The sequence below is a fragment of the Mesoplodon mirus genome (genome assembly GCF_964341445.2).
Source record: "Mesoplodon mirus genome assembly, chromosome: 9".
Taxonomy (NCBI): Eukaryota; Metazoa; Chordata; class Mammalia; order Artiodactyla; family Ziphiidae; genus Mesoplodon; species Mesoplodon mirus.
Genome location: NC_138985.1, coordinates 58,488,964 through 58,501,049, shown reverse-complemented (window position 1 = coordinate 58,501,049; position 12,086 = coordinate 58,488,964). Strand labels below are relative to the sequence as shown.

Here is a 12,086-nt window from a genome sequence, read left to right as displayed (position 1 = left end):
CAAATGCACTCTCTACCCAGCTCCTGGGCCTGGAGAAGTTGCTCTGCACATCTCCTTCAGGGCTTCCTCGCCCTCTGGTTTCTGGTTGAGCTCAGTTAATGGGGGCCATTAACAGAGACTGGGAGATGACAGTGCCTGAACTAGGGACATTTAAATCTTTTTTCTAAGTCATGCAAACATAGAACACAATAAAATTTATATGAATCACTAGAGTAAAGGCATAGCTACTTGCAGCTGAAGTGACTGGCCCAAGACCAGCTTGGCACCAGAATGTGTTACACCTGTAACCCATTAGTGACACACTGGGGCCACTGCAAAGCACTGCTTTAGTACACCTAGTATATGTGCTCAGTGAACTTCCCATAGATGTTAATAAATTATTGATTAGTCATGAAAATTCATTATTTATGGTATGATTCTTATTGGGCTATAACTTTATTATTCCCAGCCCTTTACTATAGCATATAACCATTACTTCCAATAATTACACAGAAATGATGTGCCTTGTTAAATGCAAAACTCAACTGTAAAAGTAAATATTATTATATATGTAAACAGCTGCTTAAGTAAGACAATGACACCATGTTCACTATTTATACTTACTATATCCTTAAAAATAAAATGAAAAACAAATCATGTAGTTCTTACCGGATCCCTTTTCACGAGCTCTCCATTGGGCACAACTTCAACCAGGTGGATGATGATAATGATAGAATTCAGAATGTAAGTCAGAAACATGTTCTTGTGCAGAGTCACCCTTTGGCACTTAAGGCTCCTGGATGGAAAAAGTAACAGAAAGCATTAACCAGTGCCAAAATGTCAACGTACCTGGAAAAAAAAAAACCCACTCTGTAAATATTTTTAATATTTTCTTTAGCAACAGAGGAAAGAACATATAGAAATAAATGAAGCTGTTTTCATCTTTAAGACTCATTACTACCTTTCTGCCTGATTTTTTACAGACAGTTTTCCGGTAGCTCATAGTTTTCAGTCCTCAGGGTGACTTCCTACAATAACTAAAAGAGTGAGTGATAAAAATCACTTTCAATTATAACAAATGTCATAAAATTAATTAAGAGAAGGACTTTTACAAGAGAAACTATTAGGGTTTGGAGTTGTGCTTCAGATGAAACGTCGACTCTCCACTGATGTAACCCAGCAGAAATTGAGTGGCAAATGGGATAACAGAGCCTGAAGTCAGAAACAAGGCTGCCTGACAGCCTGATTGAATCCATGTCCTTGGCCCATCACATACACAGATTTTATTAAGTCTCCTGTCATCCTTTTCTTTCATCATTTCTTTTAATACCTTCTTATTTCTTGTATTCCACCTGGAAATCAACCCTATGGCTCCTTCTTTCCATGTCCTCCTGATGGTGGAGCTCAGACACAGGCAGAGAATTCTAACTAGTCTCAAATCTGATCTCGTGCTGAGGCTCAGTGTGGTTTGGACCTGGGACCTATCCAAATGCACTGCTTGTTGGAACAGCCATGTCTCACCTCTGGCGTACTAAACGGTTTGCTGCATTTTTCATTCCTCTCTCCTCCACTTCATAAATTTGAACTTGTGTACTTGTGTGAATGTTCAACTAAATAAACATTAGTTTGAATATCCTATTTCACTTTTTTTTTTTTTTTTTTTTTTTTTTTGCAGTACGCAGGCTTCTCACTGCTGTGGCCTCTCCCGTTGCGGAGCACAGGCTCTGGACACTCAGGCTCAGCGGCCATGGCTCACGGGCCCAGCCGCTTTGCGGCATGTGGGATCTTCCCGGACCGGGGCACGAACCCGTGTCCCCTGCATCGGCAGGCAGGCTCTCAAGCACTAGCGCCACCAGGGAAGCCCCTCCTATTTCACTTTTTGATGCAAATGTAGACAGCCTGCAGGACAGCTATAACAAAATTGGAGTGATTATCCTAGATGAATTAAGATCTCGTGTTTACCATATTTGATCCAGTCAAAAAATGTTTAGCATAATGTGAGAAATTTAACGTTAACATTCAGTTAATGATGCCAATGAGTGATCATAGTAACTACTCCTTAAAAATATTCATGGAATAAACCTAGAATCCCAGGCATTTTGACAAGAAAATTCTGGGGAAAAATGAATCATGAAAATGCTTTCCTATATTTTCAAATCAAAGGAAAAATGAGTTGTCAATTATCTGTAGTAAAAAGTAACTTTAAGCAATAAGGGCAACTGTTAGAGTATATTTTGATTATTGTAGCCCTTTTTCAACTCTTCAGGAAGCACAAGTATTAGTAAATAGTTAATACAGAATATTTTAAAATCCTCCACTTGTTGAGCAGGGGTAGAATGCAGGAGGCAGCCAATGGTAAAGATGGGGTTTAGAGGAGAACTTTCTCTCTTTCCCTCTCTCTCTCTTTTTCTCACACACACCACCATGTGCTACTTTATGTAGCAGCAGAAAATTTTGTTAAATAAACTGAACCTAGTTGGTTTTTTAACAGTACTATAAAAAGTAGGATGCAAATTTAAGGCTTTAAAAAGAAAAAAATATTTATGTAAAACATCATGCCCATTTATACTGCATAAACTCTTCCCATAAAGTAACTGTTAAACCTCTGACCTGCCATTTTTCATACAGTCGTAATAGCATTTTATAATTCTTCTCACTGGGAGGCAAATATCTGTGTTCTCATTATTGGATTCAGCCTGGCTTAAACCAACGACAGTTGACATTATGCATAACTAAGGAGTATGGATGAATGCATCATTCAGCATTGTTATTCTCATGCCTGATTTTCTTTGGATTGGGTAGAGTTCAATAATCTGTCAATGGACATTAGCTTACAGAACTGGTTAATGTTCAGTCTCCTATGTAAACCAGAACTGCCCTAAATAAAATATACTCCCTCCACCTCCAGCTTACTCTTGGGTCCTTGTATCCCTGTTTTATTTTTCTTCTTAACACTTACTGCCTCCTGACATATCGTATATCTGTTTACTGCCTGTTATTTTCTCTCACTAGAATGGAAATGCTAAAGGAATTTGTTTTGTGTACCTAGGACAGCTTCTGACACACAGTAGGGCTTAATACTCTTTTTTGCATTAAAAATCTTTATATAATAGCAATTTTCTTTGAGCCATGACCACTAAACAGTTTTTCCAGTACAGAGAATTACATTAAATGCCAGATGATCTCATATTTCATACTTTGTATCATACTGAACATTTGCCAGATTCTTAACTAATATTGGACATTATCCTATTGTTCAACATTAGGTAAAACCTATATACAGTACTGTGTTATGTACACAATGAGAAAGTGATGGTTTAAAGCTGGATAAACTGTTAGGTTCCAAAGGAAGAATATGACTAATATATGAGTCTCTGTTTCTTGAAGATTTCAATTTCTCCTTATTGAGTTTTAAAAATTTTACTACACTCACTTGATGACATTTACACTCAGCTTTTTGAAGCAAGTTAAAGGTACTTTAAATTTATTAAAATTCTTTCAATAATCCAACACATATTACTGTGTATCCATTCTGATTTAAACCTTCTTGTAGATGCTAGGGATATATGGGTGAACAAAACAGCTTCTGCCTTCAGGGACCTTATATATTACATAATTATTTACTATTATAATAAATGTTCTGAAAGAGGTATAGGATGCTGAAGAGGATTAGCTGAACTTAAGAAATTATGTGTTTAATTGTTCTCAATACAAATATCCTGTTGCCTGAATGAACATGAGAGAAGCGGACATTTTCCTGTCAGACTTGAAATGTCTTTAGTAGAAATGGCATGAACCAGATGTTAGCTCTACTTTATTTCTCTTGATAAAAAAAAAAAAGAAACACAGGTATTTAGATGGACAGGATGTTGCTTACTCTGAGTGACAGGGAACTATAAGTACTATAGATTCTCCAAGAGTGGGAGGATAAGACAATATAATCTACTCCTGTCTTGGCCCAATCAAGGTGTCATTCACATGTGAGGATGAGGTAACGATTTACTTTCATATGAATCTCAAGATGTCACACTTTAAAGTTAAAGCTAAATGTCATATTTATGATTTTAATTTACCTGGTGTAAATCTTTCACAATGAAAACTTTGTTTCAAGTTATTGGTATCCTATGCATGTATATGTGTGCTTGCAGGATCTTGAAGCTGTATGAGAAGGTGCTTAATATTTGCCTTGAGTCTTGCAGATTATATAGATCAGTTTGATATCACAGGACAAGGCACAACTTTAAGTTTTCCTTTACTTAGGTATCATACCTTGTTCATGATGGACAAGAGGAGTGAGGGAAGGAGGGAATGTGAAATGGATTGCATTAAAACTCCTTGAAAGGGCCTCCCTGGTGGCGCGGTGGTTGGGAGTCCGCCTGCCGACGCAGGGGATACGGGTTCGTGCCCCGGTCTGGGAGGATCCCATATGCCGCGGAGCGGCTGGGCCCGTGAGCCATGGCCGCTGAGCCTGCGCGTCCAGGGCCTGTGCTCCGCAACTGGAGAGGCCACAACGGTGAGAGGCCCGCGTACCGCAAAAAAAAAAAAAAAAAAAAAAAAAAAAACCTCCTAGAAAAATTCAGAACAGTATGTTATACATCTTTCCTATCTGACAAGGACTTTATATCTTTGGATTTAGCACAAAATCTTTATCCTTAAGGAACTCCCTTTCAATCATAACTCTTGCTTCTTTTCCTATTACTATTGTTCTATGAGTGAACATGTGCCAAGAGATGACCAACAGTTATCTTTGGTGTCCTGCCATGTCAAGGGTGGGTTGGGAGAAAGGAGGCTGTTTTTGCTGCCATTGATTTAATGGTTTCTCTGGAGGAACAGGAAGGCAGCCAGAGATGTATAATAGGATACTATATAAGATAGTTATCTATCCATCCTCTGTAAAGATATGAAATAGAATAATAGGGAATACTGAGTAATAGATGAATCAATATTCCTTTTAGAGGTCCCAGTGGAAAACTTTTTTTTTTTTTGGCCAACGTGGTCAATGTAATGTAATGTAGAAAATGTAATGCAATGAACACACTTCTCTTTCAGCATATATCTCTGTTAACTTTCAGGCAAGAGTAATTGATATTCACAATATTTAATCAGCAAGTAGTACTTTGGTACCAAGTAGTCAAAATGAATGTTCTATTATTGGACCTTCCTTAAGAAAAAACAGTGAGATATTTTAGTATTTAGAATTAATATGCAGAAATGTAAATTGATAAATTGTACATGGAACTGATAAGTGAATTTATTGCAAACTTGCTTAAAATGGCAGGAAACAAACACAAATGTCCACTTATGTGACTTTCTCAAGCCAGTCTTCTCTAAAGGCATTTTTATTTTAACCCTCTTATTGACATTTACTCTTGGCACCTAGTCGTGAGGAGTCTTAAGTAATTTGATGGTTCTATTTAATTCCTTTCCATGGTATTACTCCTAACTATTTTTCCCAGTATAGGTCCTAAACCAAATATCCTAAAAAGGCTGTTTTCAACCTTTAACTGGTGGATCAGAAGTAACCTGTATATCATCCTGAATATTATTTTAACTCTGCCACTTTGTACAGTTAAGATCTTCAGTATTGCCTTTTCTATGATTTAAAAATTTTTTTCCTTTATCTTGAAGAGGGCCTAGAAGTTCAATTTTATTCTTTTAAAATAATGAAGACTTTATATACATTTCTACAGTCATTTTCCAGTAGCACAGGGAGCATGACTCTTATTTGTTTCAGGTTACACAGTCCTGCCTTTTATCTTCTCCTGAATGCTCAGAGTAAAATCACATTAAGATTAGCAGCATGCCTTAATGATCTCATTCTGAGAAATACCCCAGGATTTTTAGCAAAGTACTGGCAGTTCTACAGCCTCCCATATATTCAGTAACTCCTCTACAGGCCTTCCTGGCCTGCTGGCTTGAGAAGGACACCTGCAGGGTTATTCCTTTTTATAGACCCTAGAAGGCACATGTTAGGATTTTAGAGTGAGATTTCAATGGGATGATTATGAATGAGGCATTAGGTCTCAGAAGGAGAGCTGAGTGTAACTTCTCATTTTGGTTTCATGAACGTTTTATGAAATTGATTATTTGGATTTTGCAAAATAACTCAACCCTGGGCATGCAGAATTAAGCAAGGGAGTGATGATTGCTTGCTCAGGTTTCACACAGATGATGCCATTTAAGTACATAAATTGTAAAACCTCCCCTTGTAATGTGCAGTAAATATCACAAGGGTGATGTTGAGTGTTTGAAAAACACCTGGGAAAATATTTCTAATTAAAAGATAAAATGCAGTCATAGATCAGTTATTTTATTTTTATTTTCACAGCCACTTTGAATATTTCTGAAATCCAAATGTAAGAAAAAATGTGACAAATTAGAAACATACTTTAAGAAAAACAGATGGCATTGATAGTTTTAGTTTGGGCAGATTTAAGGTAAGATTAAGAACAGGTATAAAAATCAGACATGACTGCTTCTGGATTTGAATATTTAGCATATTAGCAAAATATTTAGCAAATAAAAATATTTAGCAAAAAACACATATGTGTGTTTTTTGTATCCTAGTCACCTTTTACTGTGTGCACCCCTAGAGAACCAATTGTTTCAGTTTGTGTCTTCCCATTGTTATATTCAGATTCTACCTATAAGACATGTTTTTCCTCCCAAGACTTAAGTTACTGTTTGGAAGGTTCTTGAAACAGAGAGACAGTAAGGGCAAAATCTGTGCTTCCTAGATAGTATGCCCCCACTCCCAAGGATTTTACCAGATTTTGTTTGGGGACTAACTGGAATTGAGAAATATTTCACTTTGCCTATGTGCTACACTTTTAAACACCCATCTTTAGTGGCTTAATAGAGAAATTATTGAAAGAACATTCTTACTTTCTTTGCTGATTTGGCTCTCATACCTCATCACTTATTTAAGTGACTGGAGAAGAACTAAGAAATCTCCCTTGACATTTTTTTATCTTTAAAGTCCTGTGTACATTTATTAGTTGCAGAGTTACAAATTTGGGGCTTTTTATTTCAATTTTCTTATGGTTATATTTAAAAAATTTAAAGAACAGACTTTTAGTGACAGACTTTTTAATCAAAGTTATATGAGAGCCATGATGATGTATTTTTGCTCTGTGGTCAAGTGTAGTTGAAAAATGAATAGACATTCAAAGATTAATCATGCTATGTGTTTACTCTGCTGTATTCTGATCATCATAATTGAAAAAATTATTCTAATAATTAATCCTTCATGTCTTGTTGCTTTATCAGTCTTTCTCTTGTTAAACCAAATATGGAAGAAGCTCACTCTGCTTATTTGTTATTATTTGCTACTCAGTTAAAAAATTGCTATTTAGTTATATTGCTTAATCAACATAAATTGATGATGTTGACATAATACAATATGTAATTATGATGTAAGTTATAGACAAAGATTAAAAATGGGGTCAAGGAGGGCTTCCCTGGTGGTGCAGTGGTTGAGAGTCCACCTGCCGATGCAGGGGACACGAGTTCGTGCCCCAGTCTGGGAAGATCCCACATGCCGTGGAGTGGCTGGGCCCGTGAGCCATGGCCGCTGAGCCTGTGTTTCCGGAGCCTGTGCTCCGCAACTGGAGAGGCCACAACAGTGAGAGGCCCGCGTACCGCCAAAAAAAAAAAAAAAAAAAAAAAAAAATTGGGTCAAGGAAAAACGTAATTGTAGTTGTATTAAGGGTGTGGTAAGTGTGATTCCCCCCTTGGTTTAATATTTTTTAGTATTGTCATGGCAATATTTTAACAAAAGTCAAATTAAGATTGTTCTTTTATATATGAATCACTATACATTTAATTACATATCACATCTTTTAAGTGTGGAGAATTATTTGTAGTCTGTGCCTATGAACTTTTCTTAATCATTTGTATAATATCACTAAAAAAAGTATCAGTGGAAGGAAATAGCACTGTAGCATGCCTCCTGCCTTTGATTTTTAAAAATGACACTAAATTTAGGACATGTTTTTAGGATCAAATTTAACATATGTTACTCTCTCACATACATTGTGGTCATTCCTAAAACTATAGAATATTTTAAATTCTCCATTATTGTAAAATCAGTATCTATATCAACTTAATCATTTTGCAGTAGGTAATGCAATCATTTGTATGGACACAGCCTCAGAATAGAAACCCTCATTGGAATTTTGTTTCTTACAGTTCTTAGAAGACACTTTCAGTTAACAATGGTAGGTGTGCAAGGGCAAAAAACTGACACTTGACAACAGGCCATCTTCTTCTAGAGGTTCTCCTTGACTCTGGCTGAGTTAGTCAAGGCCAAAAGAAACTTCCTTTTCTGGCTGAACATGATCATGGCCTTACCAGCCCCACTTCTCTTCTGGCCCAATCCACTTACAGTACAGCTCATAATTAAGCAGGGTGTGCTTGAACTTGCGGCCATGGCCTCCATATTTTAGAGTGAGGGTAAAAGAAGGAGGAGGATTATTTCCTCAATACTTCATGGAAGCTTAGCCATGGTAAGTGGAACTTTACCATGTTAATGCAGTGTATTTACGGGCTCACAGTATTATTTCATTTTGGGAAGGAGGCATATCGCCTTTGAAAATTATATGTATCCATCCTATTTTCCTCAAAGATAGGGTTAAAAAGCATATTTTAATTAATTTCATTTTTCTTGCTACTTCATGACTCCCAGTGTTACATGTCTTGTAATCAGCAGACTTCCCCCTGCCCAACACTCTTGCAGAGTATACCATTTATTTTAGTACCTAAGAGAAGAAAATAAAAGGCAGATGCTATAGCTGTACTTACCTAACAAGCATGAAAATCGCCAGGGAAATCACCAGGGTGAACATCGACATAGAATGACCCACAATAGCCAAGTAGTATAGAATGTATGCATTCTGCAACAACAACAAAACCAGTTACAAAAGCAGAAGGTGAATAAATTATTATAGAAGAGGGAAAACAGTTTATTTTTATAATTATTGTTTTCATCAGTGTATACATGTCAATCCCAATCGCCCAATTCATCACACCACCACCACCGCCCGCCGCTTTCCCCCCTTGGGGTCCATACGTTTGGTCTCTACATCTGTGTCTCAATTTCTGCCCGAAAACGTTTATTTTTAAATAGCGTAAATCAACAAATGTTTTTCTCCTTTAAAAAAATTACTACAATGATAAATATTTCAGAGAATTAAATTATATTGAATTATAAATTGGATTAATAGATTAACTTTCCTAAGAATATCAGTTTTACTGGAATATGCGCGACATGGTGGGAAGAATAGAAGATGGGATTCATCAGAGCGTTCTTTACTCAGAGTATTATCATTAAGTGTTTGTGTGACACTTATAGGTCCAGTCACTTCAATTTTCCAGACTGCAGTAGTCCTCATCTGTAAAATCATGTGGTTGGAATAGATGATTTTTAAAGCAATTATATGTTGTAAGGAACATCATTTAATACAGGGATACAGAAATATTGGATGTGAAAGGACGAGAAAAGATGACCCAGGTAAACACTAACCGTAAGAAAACTGGTGTGATATCATACAAGTCCAGATGTTAAGTCAGGATGATACAGCAGTGCTAAATGTCTATGCACCTAATAATATAAACTCAAACCACACAGAGCATAAAGCAAAAACTGACAGCTTCTAGTAATCAATAGAATGAACACAGGGAGGAAAAATCTAGCTATAGAAGATTTGAACAACATGCTCAACAAACTTTACTAATTCACATATAATAAGCATTGCACACAACATCTGCAGAATATCCACTCTTTTCAAATGCACAAAGAATATCCAAATTGACATACACTACTCAGTAAAGCAAATGAATATATTTCAAATAATTAAAATCTTAAATAGCATCTTCACTGACCATAATACTCTAGAAATCATTAATAAAAAGATAACTTAAAAAACACCTTCATATTGTTGAAAAGCAAGCAATATATTTCTAAATAAACACTGGATCAAAGAAGAACTCACAATGACATACCAAAACTTTTTGGATGTAGATGAAGCTGTGCATAGAGGGAAGTTTAAAGACTAAAATGCATATATGAGAAAAGAAGATTGAAAATCAATTACCTAAATTTCCATCTAAAGAAAATTAAACTTAAAGAATGTAAAAGAAAGGAAATAGAAATGATAAAGAGAACTTGAATATATATTGAGTGGATCAAAGACAAAACCTAGTTCTTAAAAAAAAAAATAATTTCAATACCCCTTAACAAGACTGATCAAGAAAAGGAAGACCCAAGATAAATGAAAATATATGTGCACACAAAAACTTGTACACAAAATGTTTATAGCACCATTCATAATAGTCAATAAGTGGAAATAACATAAATGTCCATCAACGGGTGTATGTGGTTTGTCCACAGAATGGAATACTATTCAGCCATAGAAAGGAATGAAGTACTTACACATACTATAACATGGACGAACCTGAAAACATCAAGCTAAGTGAAAGAAGCCAGTCACAAAAAACTACATATTATATAATCCTATTAATATGAAATGTCCAGAAAAGGCAAATCTCTTAGAGACAGAAAGTAGATTAATTTAATGGCTACCTAGAAATCCATCTGTTATTATTTGCAGCTGATATAATACTATACATATAAAATATAAAATTTATAAATTACTAACATTAATAAGTGAGTTTTATAAAAATTGTTGGATATAAAAATGAGAACAGTTTTAATACATAAACAACAAATAATAAAATTTCAAATGTGGCATTTACAATTGCATTAAAAAAATCAAATGCTTGAGAATAAATCGGCAGAAGGGGGACTTCCCTGGTGGTGCAGTGGTTAAGAATCCACCTGCCAATGCAGGGGACACGGGTTCGAGCCCTGGTCCGGGAAGATCCCACATGCCGTGGAGCAACTAAGCCCATGCACTACCACTACTGAGCCTGCAAGCCACAACTACTGAAGCCCGCGTGCCTAGAACCCATGCTCCGCAACAAGAGAAGCCACCACAATGAGAAGCCCGCACACCACAAGAAGAGTAGCCCCCGCTCGCCGCAACTACAGAAAGCCCACACGCACCAACGAAGCCAAAAATAAATAAATAACTTTAAAAAAATCTGCAGAAGGATGCGTGTGACCTCTACACAGAAATCTATAAAACATTATTGAGCGATATTAAAGACAGAGATGGGGCCTCCCTGGTGGCGCAGTGGTTGAGAGTCCACCTGCCGATGCAGGGGATACGGGTTCGTGCCCCGGTCTGGGAGGATCCCATATGCCGCGGAGAGGCTGGGCCCGTGAGCCATGGCCGCTGGGCCTGCGCATCCGGAGCCTGTGCTCCGCAACGGGAGAGGCCACAACAGTGAGAGGCCCGCATACCGCAAAAAAAAAAAAAAAAAAAAAAAAAAAGACAGAGATGAATAGAGGGATATATTCTATTCAATGTTTGGAAGATAAAGATCTCAAAATTTTCAAACTGATCACAAGGTTTCTTTGCATGTAAAATTTGACAGACTGCTTCTAAAATTTGCACTGAAAATACAAAGAAAAAATATAGCCAAGACAATCTTGAAGAAGAACACAGTGGTAAGACCTACTCTATGGAACATCATGATTTGTTATAAAGCCATTGGAATCCAGCAGTGTGATACTGGTGCAAGGAGAGACAAACAGACCTGTGCAACGCAGTCCAGAAGAATGTAGTGATATGTATGGCCACTTGATATATGATAATGGTGATGCCACAGGGCAGTAGGGAAAGGATGGTCTTTTCAATAAATGTTGCTGGGTCAGCTGAACAGCGATATGGAAAAAAAAAGTACAATGAATCCCTAACTCTAATTTTCAACAAACTAAAATGTGTGTTCCAAATTGAAAAGAAATAGCACCTCTTAGGTATAATCTTTGACCAGCAGTAGACATAGCTCAGCATTTAAATCTAAGTTCTTTACTTATGTTATTCCACATTGTTATATTTTCCAATGTTGCCTTTTATGTTTATGACGCCAATGGGAGAGACATTTAGGGGCAGGTGGACCTATGACACTCCTCTGACAATAGTGGATCGTTTCCTTCTCTATTTACTGATAGGTAGAACTCTCTAAGCACCTAACTTGTTTTC

General features: G+C 36.6%; 1 protein-coding gene across 1 annotated transcript in view; it reads right to left on the bottom strand.

The window, feature by feature from the left end:
* The window catches only part of CALCR (calcitonin receptor), a 65,536-nt gene that overhangs the window by 29,722 nt on the left and 23,728 nt on the right, over positions 1-12,086 (bottom strand). Inside the window, exons 5-6 of the mRNA XM_082633023.1 lie at positions 8,782-8,873; positions 649-775 (exon numbers count right to left, since the gene is read on the bottom strand). Of these exons, the coding sequence (XP_082489149.1) occupies positions 649-775; positions 8,782-8,873 (219 nt within the window). The remainder of the gene's footprint in view (positions 1-648; positions 776-8,781; positions 8,874-12,086) is intronic.